This window comes from Anguilla anguilla, chromosome 2 (genome assembly GCF_013347855.1).
Source record: "Anguilla anguilla isolate fAngAng1 chromosome 2, fAngAng1.pri, whole genome shotgun sequence".
NCBI lineage: Eukaryota > Metazoa > Chordata > Actinopteri > Anguilliformes > Anguillidae > Anguilla > Anguilla anguilla.
Window position 1 is genome coordinate 14,703,830 of NC_049202.1, and position 17,766 is coordinate 14,721,595.

A 17,766-nucleotide genomic window follows, 5' to 3' on the forward strand; every position below is an offset into this window, starting at 1 on the left:
GAATAGATCAAGAACACTCTCCAGAATGTAGGCATAGATGTGTCAAAGTCTCCTGTAAAGAGAAGACTATACCAGCATAACCTCAAAAGGTTCACCGCAAGATGCAAGCCAATAGTAAGCATCAGGAACGGACCGGCCAAGTTAGTTTGCTAAAAAAAGAAAGTACAGTAAAAAACTATAGGATTCTGGAACAAAGTTTTATGGACAGATGAGATGAGCATTAACCTGTACCAAAATGGAAAAAATCTGGAGAATCTGCTCAGATTCAAACAAATGCCTCAAAACTCATTGGATGGCACTTCACCATGCAGCAGGACCTGCTGCTAAAGCAACCAAGGAGTTGCTCAGGGCCAAAAATGGAATGTTCTTGACTAGCCAATCACTTCAAGTCAAGTCAATCACCTGTCCTGAATACAACTGAACATGCGTATCACTTGCTGAAAACAAGACATCACCAGGGAAGATAACCAGCGTCTAGGAGACTTTAAGCAGCCATCGAATGCAAAGGATTTGTAATCAAGAACAAATATGAGTGCTTTATTTCAGATTATGTTAATTTGTCCAATTACCTTTGCCCCCGTAAAATGATGAGGACTATGTATAAAAAGGGCTGCTATTCCTACACGGATCATCCGATATGGATGCAAATTTGCTCAAATTAAAGCAGTATGCACTCTCACATCATATTCATTGTTTCATTTGCAAATACAACACTACAGAGTAAGCACCTGCACCTGGGGGGTGAAAATTGAAGCCAACACATGGCCTCTGTTTTGTCATCTTTTCTGTTTCTGGTATTCACCTTGGGGATAATTCACACCTTGCAGCAGCTGCAAACTTGAAACACAACCTCTCCACTGGACTCCGTGAAACCTGACACAGCGGGAATCTAGAGCGGCAGTTTCTCACCTTACCCTGCCTGAAAGTCAGGAGAAAAAAACCAGGACAATGGAGGTGTGCGAGTAGTCTATATTTATCTCATTTTCTATCGTTTTTGTCGTCTGAAATATGCCCCTCTCATCCTCTCATGGTGCCTATCCCCTTCATTTAAACAGACCTTTCCAATGCAACAGGACATTTTGTGTTTTATTTCTATGTGAACCAAGGATGTACAATATATGTATGCATTTCCATTACAGTGCAGTCCCTTTGTCCGATTCTTCCCCTTTGTTTCCTCACCTGCAGCAGCCTCACGGCTGATCTTCCACAACAGCAGGAAGAGTGTAAACCTGGGAGCTATCCAGCCTCCTCAGCAGCAGAATGGCAAAGAGCCCATCAGTAGTAACAAGATTCCAGAAGCAAGATATCATTAAGCAGGGGAACAAAAAAATGTATTATTATTTTGTTACTGAACCACGCATATGAAATTCTGGAAGTAGTTTCTTAACCCCTGAGTTTGAACTGCAGTCAGAGATCAACCACAAGTTGAAACGTGCAATATTGGCTTCTCTGTCATCATTTTCTGCTTTGTTCATATTATGGTTTAATTGGTGATTAGCTGGTATCAAGCAGGTTGACTCTTTTTGTGTCCATCATAACAGGCACAAATGTTCAGATTGTAATGGGAACAGGTCCTTTGGGACCTGCAAACACTTGATGACAGTCTTTTATCCAGCGAACATCGCGCATACTACCTCCTAAACAAATCATGTTTGATGCACAAACAAGTCCCAGTCAGCCATGGAAAATTTAGCAGACCTAACAGATGGACTACAGTGTCCCAATGCAAAATGTTTTGTTAAAATGGTCTATTCGCCATCTTGAAAACACTTCAATGAGACATCCTTTGTTCAGTACTTCCCAGCTCAGCTAATTTAATTGTTAAAAAAAAAACCAAACAAACAAAAAAAAACAACGCTTTATGACATCTGGTTACATTGACATATTCCTGAACTAACTTTGACAATCTGTATGCTTCAATCTTTCAATCTAGATCCTACTTTATTATCTAATTTTGAAGTGTATAAATATGTGTTATGGCCTTCAGTCCTCTTTCACCTCAATGTGGAAACCATGTGACCTCAGTTCTCAAGACCCATGCCCTGAATAATAACTGTCACTATTAAGTCTATTCCTGTCCTGTGTTTTATTGGTTTGGAAAGAAAATGACTCAGTGATTTAGCAAACACTTTGATTACACAAAGCAGAGAAAAGGGATAGTTATTCAACTTTACATTAAAAGGAAAGTCCACTTTCTGAGGTTTTTGGTGAGTACATTTGAGTACATTTTGTTGATTGACCCAACTTTTCTGACATGAAGGATAGTTTGGCAGGGAGACAGAAAATTCTGTAAACATATAAAATATCCTTCATCACATTCAAAATTGTTTGAGTCAATTCAAAGACAAATTGAAATAAAAATTTAAAAAACACCCAGCACCCAGAAAGTAAACTATCCTTTTAATATTTGTTTAATAGTGCCCCCCTGTGGTAAAAACACACGCTCAAATCCTCAGTCAAGATTGAGAAAGCAGGCCCTGCAGATGGTCATTTGTCAGAAAAAAATCATTACACAAATGTCATAAGGGACTGAAGTTTATGATGCAGTGTAATGAAATGCATCAAGATGGCAGTATATCAGCCTTTAAATTGTGTGTAGTAACTTTGAGCTCTGCATGTGATCAGACTAATTCTACTACATGATCAGACCTCCTGCCATGCAATAAAAATGCATAAACAATAATAATAATAATAATAATAATAATAAAAAGCAAAATAAAAATAATATAGCTGCAAGCAGTGATGTTGGGGGGCAAGCATCAAGTGTGAGCCATAGTGCATTTGGGGGTACTTTGTCATGGACTGCAAACCTAACTCAAATACAATCCATATCAACTTTGGTGTGCATTGGATGTAAGGGTAACATCTGTAATTATAATTTTTTGAAAATTGCTATCTTGAAATGCTGTTGCATCACCTAGGGTGGTACTGACAGAAAATTTCATACACATGACCTACATGGGAGACTCTTAAATTTGTACGTCAATTAGAGTAGTGGCTCAATTTAAAGGAGGTGCGATTAAATATGTTTTCCACAATATATGCTTACTCACTTAATTTTTTTAAATATCTTGGACTGAGGGGGACATACTTCTCAGGACTGTTGCAGTGAAACAGTCTGAGGGATCCTGTCAAATTTCAAACAATTTGGGCTATGGAGCCAATGCAAATGCATATTTTAAAAACGGTGGCCTCTACAGGCCATATTACACTATAAGACCGCATGCCTGTGCATGCTGTTCCACAATATGGGTTCCTATCATTCCCTGAAGTATCGTCGCATTCAACTGAAATTTTGGGCCACAGGCAAAATATGGTTGACTTTATGGGTTGTATGAAATTATTTGGCCAGTATGATGAGATAGACATGAGATAAATTTGGTGCATGTAAGTGAAACGGGATCATTTTTTCAATGTTGCAGGTGGTGCTGCAGTGCCCCCTAGTGAGTCAGTTAATAAATTGGCAGCCATACCAGGCATGCATGCGCAATTTTGGAGTTTTTGAGCATGGGAAAGGGTTGAAAGCGTAGTGACAGGCCCAGATGAGGAGGAAGAAAAGGAGAGGAAGAAGAAGAATCTTAGCAAAAACAATTGGGGCCCTACACACCCTTCACGCTTGGCCCCCTAACTAAGCATTGAGGTACAAACAACAGGACTTCCGAGTTGTTTTTCTTTTTATTTGAACTGCACTGAATGCTAAATGTTCACCTTGTACAAGAAACAATACAAATACTCACACTAAAACAAAACATTTCTCTGGCAGCCATCGTCTGCTATTGTTGGGACACTAGTAAGAGTTTGCTATTGCTCTCAGAGTACAACGCCCTCAAGAGCTCCAACTGGCCTTCATTAGAACAAAAAAAGAGAGAGAGGTGGTTCACAAAAAGACTATGGTTATAAGAACATTTAACTAGGCAATACAAATCTAACAGGACTCTGCAAAACTTTTAAACACCAAACACACGGGATGTGTCTGTTATATAAAAATATCACAATGGAGAAGAGAGAGGGAGTAGGAAGAGAGAAATATCCAGACAGCTTTTTTTTTCTTTCTCAGACAATATCTTGGGGAAAAATATCTGCAAAAAGGTGGTTTCCTGAGTCAGTAAGAAATGTGTGGTTTACTTTAATCCACAACTAATGTTTGCTTTAACCCTTTCCTGATCAAGGGAATGTAATCTTACTTCTGATGAAAGGGCATGAATTTATAAAAAAAAAAGGAACCAGTCTTATCAAAACCATCAGGAGATGCGGTTGGAGAGAAAAAGTCATACACAATATCTTCTTGCTTTTGCTGAGAAATAGGACATCAAAAGCATGATCAGTCAGATGTTAGCTGAAAATTCTGAATTTGCTGTGTAGTTTGCTGCCTCACACACAAACATCCTCTCATCTGAGCAAGACTGTTCAAACAATACCCAGGTATACACTTCACTGCCAGAAATAAGGTAACTCAAGTACATGCTACTGGGTACTTCCAAGAATTCTGATTCCAATATTAATATAAATAGCTGTAAGTTCTGTCTGAAAATATTCTGTATGTAACATTTATGAATCAGACACATTTTGTTTAAAATGAATTGCAGGACAGCTTTGTTTCGGCAGCTTTTTTTTTTTGCTAGGGTGGTGGGTAGAGAAGTGGGTTGGTAACCAGAAGGTCAGAGGCATGAATCTTGTTTAGAGTGCTCCTGCTATACCTTTGAGCAAAGTAATGGACCTGAACTGCTAAAGTAATCATCCTTATGCATGAATGGCAAATATATAAAAATGCAAGCTATGCAAGTTACTCTTCGTAAGGGCTTATGCTAAGGCTAAGCAAATAAATAAGTAATTGTTACACTTACTAATGCCGGAGCTATTTCATGAAGCGTATTAGCCGAATCATACAAATGCAATCTGTGAGTGCTGTGTGACCTTGAATTATCGGCATTAAGACTATTGTGCTACAATTTGATGTAAATAGATAATAGATTTTTATTTATTTAAATACTCCGTGGCCAGAAGCAGACTCTGCTATGGGTCTGCTGTGTGGAAGCATTCTCTGGGTGGTCAAAGCCCATTCTGAGAACTACCTATCATGGTACATCAGTGAAAGGCCATGGCCAGGAAAGGGTTAAAGTTCACTAAGTAGATTGCTGCTGCAGTGGGCAATCTTTTTCCTTCCTTTTGCTGTTGTCTGATAAATATATATATTTTTTATAATCTTTTTTTATTTTCTTATTTCTCACATTAAAGAATAAAAGAAAAGCATATTTGCTTTCTGGGGCTTGAATAAACGGAATAAACCGAGAATAACCTTCAGACGCACATTAACTGACATGGAAGGGGGGTTAGAGTGGGAGGGAATACGGGGAAATGGGTCACGGGGCGGAGAGAGGGGGGGGGTGGGGGCGGGGTCCAGTAACACGTGATGTCGTGGTTTCTCTGAGCTCTGATCTGTACGTCAGGAAGCAGGCTTTCCCCACGAGACGACGAGTGGGTAGGCGTGGCTGAGTCTCCTGGCTCACACGCTAGCCCCGCCCCACCTGCACTGTATTAACACTGGAACGTCCAATAAAAACTGGCATTTCCAAAAAAAAAAAAAATTGTACTAAACCAAAAAAAGAAAGAAAAAAAAAAACACCTAAACTAAAAATGAAAAGTACAAATCCGTGGAACGTGTGGCTGTTCCCAGTGCAGGGCAGTGGGTGTGTTCACTGTCTCTTGGTCCCGGGTTGAGTGTTGGTTGTGAACGCTCCTGGTCTACTGCTATTGCTCGGTTAGGTGCTCTCTGGTGTCGCCATGTTTGGAGGGCTGGTTGGGCGATGGGGCCTGTGAGGGGTGTGTACCGGAGGGCAAGGTGTGGGCCACCGGCACTCCCCCTGGCACCATGCCCTCCATCGTTCCGGGGATCCCACCTGGAGCCACGCCCACCACGCCCGGCGGGTACCTGGCGGGCGAGAGAAGACGAGGGTGAGCGCCAATGCCGCGCGCCGCTCAAGAGCATCACTCTATATTCACACCAAACACAGATTATCTTGTGTATGACTGCCCATGCTACATGGGGCTAGCAGAGCTCCCCTTCTGGTTGGGGCGGCTTCTGGGGGGGCATTTTATACACCCCTCTCCTGACCCCCTTCATTTTCACCCGAAAGGGTCTGTCAAAGTGACTGAATGCTGTCTAAATGCATTCTAAAACACACACTGTCAGAATGCTAAAAAAACAAAAAAAAAAAACATTAGCATTAGCTGCCAGCTGCTGTACTTTGCTGCAAAAGAAACTATTTACAGTGCTGCAGCCTCAATGACAAACCCTCTCATTATTGCTCGCACTGGTAAACAGGTGTTAATAACAGCTAAAAACTATTTTCACCCTGGAACAACTACACTGAATGTTGTTCCATGGTGAAAAAAAAACTGGAGGACTTGTTCTACCAGAGCTGCTAATGGGAGCTCAGGCATTTGTTAGCGGTAGCGCTGTTTGCTGAAACCCCTTATAAAAAGCTCCACAGAAGCTTATTATGTGTAAGATTTCAGCAAATTGCACACAGCACAGTATGAACGCAAGTGCGTATGAAGTTGAAGATGAAGATGAAGAATGAAGTGGGAGATAAACAAACGCATGAGCGGGCGTGAAGACAGGTATGCAGACAGATGCTCCCTCCCTTTCTCAAATGCAGCTACAGACGGGGATGTCTGACGCACGACCGCAGTGCTCGGAAGGCCCCGGAAACGTGGTGCCGCCATGTCGTGAATGTGCAACTGCAGACATGAATCTGAATCAGAGAGCTAGCGGTTTTACAGTAGGATCGCTACGATCTCGCGGCGCATCGAAATGATGCAACTTCAGGAAAGAGGCTAAGCCGAACCTAAAATAGAGAAATTCCTGTTTGTGTATTCTGACTTTTTTTTTTTTTATCTCTTGTGGTAAGGAGGAGGAGGAGAAGGAAGAAGGGAGGTGTTTGGGTTGGTAATGCAGCATTAAAACATATGGCAGTAACAAAAAAGTAAAATAAAATAGGGGAAAAAAGGCATCTATCCCTCCCCAGCCCAGACAGGCTTGGGTCCGAGTATTTACCTGGTTCTGATTTAGGTATATAATTTGTCTTGGACACCACCGGTCGCTACGGCCTGTAGCGTTTGGTTCACTCGGCTGTGTGAGAGAAGCAGTCAGTCCTTTTACGACATCAAGGCTGATATTTTGAGATGCTTAGCAGCTACAGCGATGGGTAAAATCCACCCTGACATCTCCTACCAGCAGGATGGGTCAGTCATCAAAACACAAACCCACCACAAAGTACTGCCCGAAAAAATACTCTTGCACTGCTTATAATAAAACTTCTTAGAGCAAAGACAACATCTGTGAATTTGTATAGTAATGTCGCAGTGATGTTTTTAATTAATTAAATTTTTTTCAAAAAATATTTTTTTTCCAACTAGTTGTTAAACTGCACTAATTTTTAAAACTGTGTTTGTTGGTACAAATATATTGGGGTTTGCAGCACATTCTATTACTTTTTTAAAATAAATTATTTTGAAATGTTAAAATTCTTTGGCACATGTTGTAAGACAAAGAGCAGAGACAAATGATGTTAACATGACGAAAGGCACAGACAGGGCACGCTTTTTAGTGACGCTTCGGTCACCCACCTGTAGGCGGCGCCATTGAGCTCAGGATGAACGGCTTGCTGGTCCACCACTCCCCAGGGTGCCGTGGTGACGAAGAACTCCTTGTTGACACAGTTTCTTAGGCTGTCAGGGATACGACCTATTCCGAAGAGCGCAGAGGACAACCAAACGAAGATTATTAAAATGATGGACACGAGGATTGGTACAAAAACACACAGTCGTTATGTCTGAAAGATGAGCGCAGGGCTTTATTAATTAGCCTTAGACCAGAAAAAAACATATCTACTGAGGATAATCATCAATTAACATCTTTCAACAAACAAGATATTATTGTCCAGGCCAACCCCTGGGCTTTCTGGCCACTGCCAGCCTCCAGACCCCCCCCCTCCACCCCCGCTTCCCTCCACCCGCATCGTAAGGCTAACGATGACATCTATTAAGAGATAGCGATTTAATCATGGCTGCGTGGGACCTATTGAAGTGTAAATGTGACATCTGGGTAAGGGAGAAAATTGCATGCTGGGAAAAAGAGTGTGTGTCTGGGGGTGGGGGTGGGGGGGGTCACAAATGAGTCACTTCCAGTCATACAGCATTCTGTAAAACAGTAGGCCTGACCCAGCCCCGCCCCTGCCCCCGCCCCCCACCCCCCCTGCCCCAAACCGCGGCGGGGCCCCGGGGCCTACCGGTGATGGCACGGCGGATCTCCGTGGCCGCCGCCTCTCTCATCTCCAGGGAGGCCTGCTCGCTGTACCAGGCCGTGTGCGGGGTGCATATCAGGTTCGGCGCGTCCTTCAGAGGGCCCTGGGCGAAGCTGGGCGAGGGGGGGAGGGAGAGGTGCGAGCGTCAGCCACTCAGCTAGCGAGCACAACTAGCATCGGTTGTCTCGCGGCTGCAGCCTGGACCGTAGCCGCCGTGAACACTGCTCTCTAACTCCGAGCGGTGTCTCACACACCTGCGACAGTGTGATACGAGTTCACGTAAAGGGCAAGCTAGCCTCCCCCCGTTGGCTCAACTGTAAAAGGCAGAGCCTGTGAAGGTCTAGGCATCACTAGAACTTGTTAGGCCTGCATTGAAACGACCAGGTCTGTCCTGCCGAGGGTTCTCCCTCATGTCTTCTGCTCACCTCAAAATAGTGACAAAAAGACACCTTGCTTTTATGTTCAGTGAAAAACGGAACTGTTGAAAGTAAGAAACTACGTGGTAGACTGTGTAGTAGAAAGGCTATGCAGACATCAGTTATTACTGTGTAATGTTAATTAAGTGTAAGTAATGCATGAGCCTTGCATAAATGATATGCTTTCACTTAGTGACTACGCTGTCACGAGCAATAAATGCAAACAAAGTCATAGATGCTTCTGCTGGTGTGTTGATGACTCACAGGCAAACAGCCAAGGCAGAGAGAGAGATAGTGAGAGAGTGTAAGAGGCAGAGAGAGAGATAGTGAGAGAGAGAAAGAGACAGAGACGCAGAGAGAGAGAGATAGTGAGTGTAAGAGACAGAGACAGAGAGAGAGAGAGAGAGAGAGAATGAATGTAGGGTACTGTGATCCCTAGCGCTCCACTGATGCGCCTGGCTCCACTTGCAGCTCAGGGGACTTCCTGTACGGGCATCAACCGCCCGCCCTCTCACCTGAAGGGCTCCGACTCGTGGACGTCCAGGGCAGCCCCGCGTATCCTCCCCTCCTTCAGAGCCTGGGCCAGGGCCTTTTCATCCACCAGGCCCCCCCGCGCCGCGTTCACCAGGAAAGCCCCCTGCCGCATCTGGGGTGGAGAAAGAGCAGCATGAGGAGGAGCTAATGACCGTCAACTACGCCCTGCTGGAATACGAGACGAAGCGCACTCACAAAATGGCACTTCACTTGTCAAATGCATTTACAGCACCGCGACTCAACTTCCATAGGTGGTTCACTAGAGCACTGCCCACTGGTTTGGTTTTTTTTGTTCACCTGTTGTGATTTTCAGTAGTTTTTTTTCTTTTTGTCACAGTAATTCATCAGCAGGTAAAATTTGCAGGACATGGGGAAAATATGGGACGAAGGATGCTGCGTACGAGACAAACCATTTTTAGCCGAAATACAGGATGTCTCAGCAGGACCGCTGGAAATTCTAGGACAAGCAGCATAAAGAGGAGGAGGAGCAGGGGGGAGGAGGGCGAGGAGGAGACAAATGAGGACGAGCAGCTTCATGTTCTTTACAGGTGACCACTAATACACGCATATGAAAGGGGAGGATAGCACTGTGCTGTAGTTAGCGCAGCCACTCACAGGGCCTATGCCCTGCTGGAAACTGCGCCACACTGTGTTGGTCACAGCCCTCACGCCAGGATGTTTTTCAGCCTCGTGCACGGACAGGAGCTTCTGGATTCAACACAAAAATGTGTTTGTGTTCAAGACAAGAACAAATCAATGGACTAAACTAACCGGCTGCATGTAACAACAAATACAGCTCACCAAAAATAAGAAAAGCTCATGGAAGAGAACCAATCCCTTCATCTCAAAGAAGGTGAGACCCAGGGCACATAAAGCCTTTATGCTCCCAAACATTCTTTCATTAGTCTTCTAAATTGCTCCACTTTACAGCACAGAGCTGCCAGATACACTCCAGGAAAAGAAATAAAAATCACACACTCTTTCACTTCAAACCTAAAAGACCGTTTATTTCTGAGTGCAGCGTCGATAAACAGCTAATGAACTAGGCCGAGTCGCTTTCTCCTTATTGTAACTGCACTTAATATCTCGGAGGCATAAAAGTTGAAGGCATAAAGCCTTGAACTGAGACATGGGGGTGACTTGTTCTGCAACTCGCCTGCAGGTGGCAGTAGCGGAAAAGGGACGGTGGCAGAGCAAGAGAGCTTCAATGCTACCTGTGTATCGCTTTGTTATACTGCAGGGTAGCCAAAGACATATATGCGTATATGTTGAACCAAGATGAGCTCGGTCTCCTGGAGTATCCAGCAATCATATTTGTTCACATTCACATACATTCAAATCAGATATACAGCTGTGATATATATGTGCTGAAGTAACCTAGAAAGTAATCTTATTGAGATTCACCTGTACAAAGCTAAACGTTAGGTTAGTAAATATAATCTGTGCTAAAACTTCAGGAGCACCCACACAGTGCAGGACATCAGGGCCCCTCTCTAATTTTAATTCAGTCACTCTAGAAAATACTTTCAGATTTAAGTGGACTCAAACATAAATAAACAGATTGCCCATTTAAGTCAGTTGCGTATTAATTCCGGACTCTGTCTATATCCGTTGCAATATATTTTTTAAATGCAATGAAAGGTCTGCTTATGCAATTTCTCCAGAATGATAAATGACCCAGCATGAGAATGAGTTTATTACACCCGCCCTACATGGCAGGAGGTCACATTAAATTATATCACAGGGAGGCTCAATTACGATCACTAAATGGGCATTTAAGTGCTTGGCCTAAAATTGAGTGGTCGGATGTATGCCCAATATGAATGAAATATATTGTCTATTTTGAAATTACTTAACTGTTATGGACACTCCAATAATACTAAACTCTTTTGAAACATGAGATACTGTTCATGAATGTTTCAAATTGAACTGCCCTCCATCCCCACATATATCCATTTGGAACAATGTGTCCCTCCCATCTCCCAGTATTTAAAGTAAAGCAGTACATTTAAGTCCTGGGTATCAAGGACATCAATTAAGGGATACTTTTTAATGCCATCTTTACATACAAGAGCTTTCCTCCTTTTTAAAGAATTCAAAAAAGATTGTGATATCACCTCTTCCTACTACTACTGATTTTTTTTATTTTTACAAATAAGACATTTGCTACAATCTAGACAAGAATCTGTTGTGAAGCCTAAAGCCTCCAATACTACAAGTACTATGAAATTGAATACAGATACAGGGGAACTAATTGGAATTAAAGAATGGCGATGCAGTAGACTCTGAAGTCTCATTTATTTAAGTAACCCTAATATAATGTGTGCTACACAAGGCATTATTGTTGTAATTATTATCTTTCTTTGCAAAACCTGGCTATTTATTGTATATAGTTAAACGGCTACAGTTGTATACCCAAGTACACTTGCGAGACTTGCAAACACAATATATCCTATAGCCATCAACATTACTATTATTCCTAATTTAGTTGCATTGCATACAGTGCAATATGCATGCAGATGGGTAAATACAGTATATGGACACATGTTATGTCATGCGTATGTATGTTCAATATGAGTATGGAAGGCAAAATGTTTTTATATACAGGTGGATAGTTATTGCACAAATTGGTATGAATTATAATTATTTGTAATTGTTTATCGCTTATTGTCATTTTTCTACACTCCCACAGTCTAAGGGAAGAGGTGGGGATAGAAGGATAATATATCATATGTATTAAGACATTCTATTCATAACATTATGTAAATGTGGTAAAAAATTGATTTGGGAAAAAATGAATAAAAATATTAATTTTCTGCACATAGAAGTTATTACATAGAAATTACTACAGAGTACACAGAATGTTAGAAAACTGGTATTGAAACCACTGAGAAACTTGCCTTATTAGAACTTATCTCAGCACAACCAGCACAAGGTTGTGACCACTGACGTGGGAAAGAATGGACTGCATCCAGGTTTGGCGAGTGTAATATTTATATACAGTTCATTTAAACATTCAGTGTGAGTTGACTGCTCTGGACGTCGTCCCCGGTCACAGGCGGGCGGGGCTCCTCACCTGTTTGATGGTGAAGTCGTTGATCAGGTGGTGGTTGTGCTCGTTGAGGTTGCAGTGCAGGGACACGCAGTCGCTCTGGTAGAGCAGGTCCTGGAGGGTGTAGACGCGCTGCACCCCCAGCGAGCGCTCCAGCCCGTCCTGCAGGTACGGGTCGTAGAAGATCACGTTGAAGCCGAACACCTTGGCCCGCACCGCCACCGCCTGCCCGGACCGGCCTGTGCGGAGGAGACACGCCCGTTGGCTCGTTTATCTGCTGACCTTCGACCCCCCACCCCGCCCATTCACACAGATTTCACACATCATCCCATTTTACACATCATTCCATTTTAGATGCATATTTACAGAAGCAATGCAGGGTCAGAGCCTTTCTCAAGGACACAGCAAGCAGTGCCCTGCCTGGGAATTAAGACCATGCCCAATCAAAATCTTTAGAAGTTATACAATGCATAAAGAACCAGACCAACTAATACCATATTAATTTTTAATGAGATTTTAGATTTTAAATACGATTTTAAATTAGTTCTTTGTTTAACTGAAATAAGCAGGAAAGCCCACTATTTTTCAGCCCGCTATATGATGACTTTGTATTGGACATTTGGCCTTCATTTCACAACTAACACGGTCATTACCACTGCCATTTTACATTAAGCAATCAGCGATGAGTCTGTTTAGTTGGCGGCCAATGGGAGTGAACTTGAGGCCAATATCCATACAGATCGGACATGCCGTGTCAGACCTCCAGCTCTCCGGTTCAGAAACGACACGCTTTACGTGAAATGGGAATCGCATAACATTTATGTTCATAAATAATTTTTTTTTTAAAAACAAGCATAAAACTCTACCTAGGGGCTTAATACGTTAAGCGGGAGAATCCCTCGGTCTTTAAAGCCCATCACCTGCACAGGTAGCGCGCGGCGCAGGGAGCAAATTTGTGTCAAAGCGAATATATTATCAGGCTGATTAAGTAATTAAGCGCAGGGGTGGGAGGGTAAGAGAAGCTAAAAAAAAAAGGAAGTGAGTTTGACACCTCTGTTCCAGATGCTGCGCAGTACGGCACTCATCAGTGGGTTTCCAGGGTGTCTCACGCTGTGATAAAGGTTAATGAAGCTCTGCTTTTACAGAGCCTCCGATTTAATTAACGCCACACTCTGGGGGGGGGAGGGGGAGGGGGGGGGGGGGACCGGTGGATACGCGAATCCCGCCGGCTCGACCGCCCGCGCTCCGAGACGGGGCGGGGTCGGGATCCGAACGCCCTTCCCCGCGACCCACGGCCCCTCCCTCGCGGGTTCTCACGGGGGCGCGCTCGATAGCCCGCTAGTCCTCGCCCCCCCCCAGGGGTTTTTAGAACCCGGTGCGAGCGTTCACGGCACAGAAATGGCCGGCGCTTCCTCTTTACCGGCAGAGCCGCGGCCCCCGGCTCTCGGGAGAGAGAGAGAGAGAGAGAGAGAGACCCGGCGAGTTGCCTGGCAACACCTGCCGTGCCGACCGCCGGTGCGCGGTGGCGGTCGTGTTTGGCCGGTGTTGAGCCCCCGTTGTAAATTAAATCAATGCGGCCGCGAAGAGAAAGCTTGTCAACACTTATTGACGCTTGCTGAGGACCAGGTGAGGTTTGTCTCGGGGACCCCGCTGCCCGCACCGAAGGGCAACGAGAGAGACTGTTTTGGGGGGCGAAGGCGCTCTCCCGAGCAGCTACCCCCGCGAGGAATCAATAACCCATCACGCTGCTAACGTCCTCATCGAGTCCAGCCGCGGACGGCCCCGGTCTCACACCGCATTAATAACCGCAAGAAAAGCCCGCGTCGTCTGGAAGGCGCGAGCATGTGCGAGAATGTGAGAGACAGAAAATGAGAAAGAGATAATGGGAGCGAGGGAGAGAGGGAGACAGACAAAAAAAAAAGGGAGAGAGAGAAACAGAGAGAAACAGAGAGAGAGAGAGAGAGAGAGAGAGAAACTGGCAGGCACAGACAATCATGGTTGCCAGAAGAAAATAGATTGTGCCAACAATGCAAAGGCAACCAAATTGAAACGGAAAAACACTTCCTAATGGAATGCACAAAATTTGACCAAATTCGCCAAAGATTCTACCAAAAAATAATCCAGAAATGTCCCCAATTCAATGATATACCCAATGACGATAGATTACCCTACCTATTAGGAGAAGAAAAAGGCTGCTGCATATTAGCAGCACAATTTGTGTTCTCTTGCCATACTCTGAGGGACAATGTGTGACCACCTCATGCACACATTTACACACAGCATACACACGTACAAGCAGACACATAACATTCACTCATGCACATAACACACAGATAATCAGACACACACACACACACACCTAACATCACTTACTGATATTTTTGTATATATTTTTTTATTTTTATTTTTATTTTTTTTTAATATAACGGATTAACTGTATATAGTTGTATGTTATAACCACTGCTTTGGCAACACAAGTGCCTATATTTGTCATGCCAATAAAGCACTTTGAAATTGAAATTGAAATTGAGAGAGAAACAGAGAGAGAGAGAGAGAGAGAGAGAGAGAGAGAAACAGAGAGAGAGAGAGAGAGAGAGAGAGAGAGAGAGAGAGAGAGAGAAACAGAGAGAGAGAGAGGGAGGGAGAGAGAGAGAGAGAGAGAGAGAAACAGAGAGAGAGAGAGCATACCTAAGCCATTCCTCTGTACTCTCGAATCTCAGCCGTGGCAGAAACCTGAAAAATGAACCCTATCAAAGCCGGAGACACAGGCTTTTTTTTCTTCCTATGCGACTATGCGATCAATAATTTTTTTCTGAAATGTACTTCTGAAATGGACAGCCAGTCACCTCTCGTGGGCTGAGAGAGATCGCGGTTAGCTGTCCTGAAGCTACAGCTGTCTACTCTTTATTTTTCCTCCATCCCCACAGTGAAGTTCATATCCTTCCTTTCCGCATGATAAATAACAAAAGTCTCGAGGTTATGACTAGGTGGAAGGGATGCATTTTTAAAGATCAGGCGAGGAATTGTGGGAGAGTGCAACTGACATTTTTTAAACCCTTGCAGCCTTTTCCTGTAGATGCAAACCTCAGCTTCCCAGATCACATGAATTTGTGACCGAGAGTAACCTCTGGTCACGAGACAACAACAACAACAAAAAAGAAAGTTCTGGTGGGCTTTGATCTAGATGTTGCACTTCATGTAGCTGAACAAAGAAAATCAGCTTTTGAAAAATCATACTTTATAGGAAGCAATGCCTTTAAGCTCCTCTTTGGATGTGAGCATGTACTGTGTGTGCGTGTGTGTGTGCATGCGTACATGCATCTCTGCATTTATGAGACTGAATGTACGTATATATATGAGTTTGTGTGCATGTGTGTGTGTGCATTTATGAGACTGTGAATATATGCATATGCATGGGTTTGTGTGCGTGCATCTGTGTGTGCACTTGCATGTATTTGGAAGTGCGTCTAAACGTTTATGAGATTGAATGTATGTATATATATATATATATATATATATATATATACATGGGTTTGTGTGTGTGCATCTGTGTGTGCACCTGCGCGTGCATGTATTTGGAAGTGCGTCTAAAAGTTTATGAGACTGAATGTATGTACATATATACATGGGTTTGTGTGTGTGTGCGTGTGTGCACGTGTTTGGGAATGTGTCTGAGCGTTTATGAGACTGAATGCATGTATATATAGGTCTGTGTGTGTGTGTGTGTGTGTGTGTGTGTGTACTATTCTCCTAACCTCCCTGTAGTCATGCCCCACCCCTGGAGAGAGGCTTTCAGTGTCTAGTCATGACATCACAGCGCCGCCGCTCTAGCCAGACCTGCGCTCTATTGTTCCTCTCTCGCGCCCGCCAGAGTCATTCTCCTCGCCACGCGAGTATTAAGCGTGCTTTTAATCGGGCGTGACCGAGACGAGCGAGGCGGGCCCGGCGCGGGGGGACGCGGCGGCGGCGTCTGCAATCAGGCGGGCTTAGCATCGGCCCGACCCCCGGGCCGCCGCCGGGAACCGCAGGGACGGTGGAGCACAATGGCCGCTCCGCCGCGCGGCCCCGCCGGAGGGCCGATGGGAGACGTGTGCGGAGGTGCAGATAAGCGGCTGGCGGGAGGAGCCGGGAGGAGCCCCCCCCCCCCACCCCACCCCATGAATCCGTGTAGGTGCGCGTGTGGGGCTCAGGTGAGGAGCGGCGGTTTGAACAGTGCGGCGAGCGGCGAGGAGAGGGGAGAGGGTGTTAGACACGCGCTGTATGGGGAGAGCTACAGACAGAGCCGCTATCACAGAACACGGGCTGAGAGACAGAGGGAGAGAGAGACGGAGGGAAACCATGAAAAAGTACGAGAGAACAACAGAGAGGCAAGGGAAGGGAGGGTAGTGGCAGTAGAAGAATGTGTGAATGAGATACCGAAGTGCACAGTGTGAGTGAGTGTGTGTACTGTATGTGTGTGTGTGAGTGAGACTGCATGAGAGAACTCGCGAGCGAGTTTGTGTGAAAATAAATCAAAGAATGAGCGAGAGAGTGAATGAGTTACTCAAGGCAGCGAATGAACTAGCGAACATTCAGAGTGAGGGAATGCGCAAATGGAAAGAGAGAAGAGAAGGCCGCAGAGCCAGAGAGAGAGAAAGAGAGAAGCGGCGTGACTGTGTTGAGATAAAGACTGTGCTCACGCCCCCATGGGTTATCTCCGGGCGTGCTCAGAGGGCGGGGTGCTCGAGGGCGGGGTGCTCGAGGGCGGAGGTGGGCGGCGGCGCTCCTCACCGAAGCCGATGAGGCCCAGGGTCTCTCCCCGGATGCGGGCGGCGCCGGACGCCACCTCGCGGATCTGCTCCACGCTCTGCACGCGCGTGCCCTCCCGCAGGGCCTGGTACAGCCAGGTGTTCCGCCGGTACAGGTTCAGGATGTGGCAGAGGGTGGAGTCGGCCGTCTCCTCCACCGCCGCCGACGGGATGTTGCACACGGCGATCCCTAGGGGGCAGAAGCGAGCGCGGTCAGAGGCCTGCCGTTTAGCCCAGTACCAGCCCCCCCCGTAACCCCTCCCCTTCACATACACGGTGCACCAACCAGGCGGCATGTCCAATAAAAGCCTTCTTCACCTAGCGCCTTATCGCCATGGATACAGTCGCCATTGCACAATTCCGAGAGCTGCCTGTCCTAGGATTGCATCACGCCCCGAATCTCCATATTTGCTCCCCCGCAGCATAATCGCGGCTCCCTCAAGATGACAACATTTTTATCTTTCAATTTTTCTTTTCGTGAAAAAAAAAAAGAAGAAACTTTCCGACTCTGACAGACGCCGCCTTCGACGCTGTCAGCTGACAGGAACTGGGCTCTCTGATCTGAGGTTTGGAGAGGAGGGGGGGCGATGTTATAGTTTCCTGTCACGAGTCGAAAGGAGAATCAAGATCGGGCTCGGGAGCGTGATTGATCTGATTCCTTTCCCCCCGTG

At 45.1% G+C, this 17,766-nt stretch overlaps 1 protein-coding gene across 5 annotated transcripts in view; it reads right to left on the bottom strand.

Moving 5' to 3' along the window:
- Positions 1–3,660: 3,660 nt before the first annotated feature.
- LOC118221097 (C-terminal-binding protein 2) overlaps positions 3,661–17,766 on the bottom strand; it is a 100,215-nt gene continuing 86,109 nt past the window's right edge. For 4 of the 5 annotated variants that reach the window (XM_035405795.1, XM_035405796.1, XM_035405797.1 and 1 more), the window contains 6 exons: positions 17,079–17,285; positions 12,333–12,547; positions 9,238–9,368; positions 8,292–8,419; positions 7,630–7,747; positions 3,661–5,929 (listed from right to left, as the gene is read on the bottom strand). In XM_035405795.1, coding sequence (XP_035261686.1) covers positions 5,749–5,929; positions 7,630–7,747; positions 8,292–8,419; positions 9,238–9,368; positions 12,333–12,547; positions 17,079–17,285 — 980 coding nt within the window. In that variant the 3' untranslated portion in view covers positions 3,661–5,748. Of the gene's footprint in view, positions 5,930–7,057; positions 7,133–7,629; positions 7,748–8,291; positions 8,420–9,237; positions 9,369–12,332; positions 12,548–17,078; positions 17,286–17,766 lie in introns of all 5 variants that reach the window. The other variant, XM_035405799.1, reaches the window with a different exon arrangement.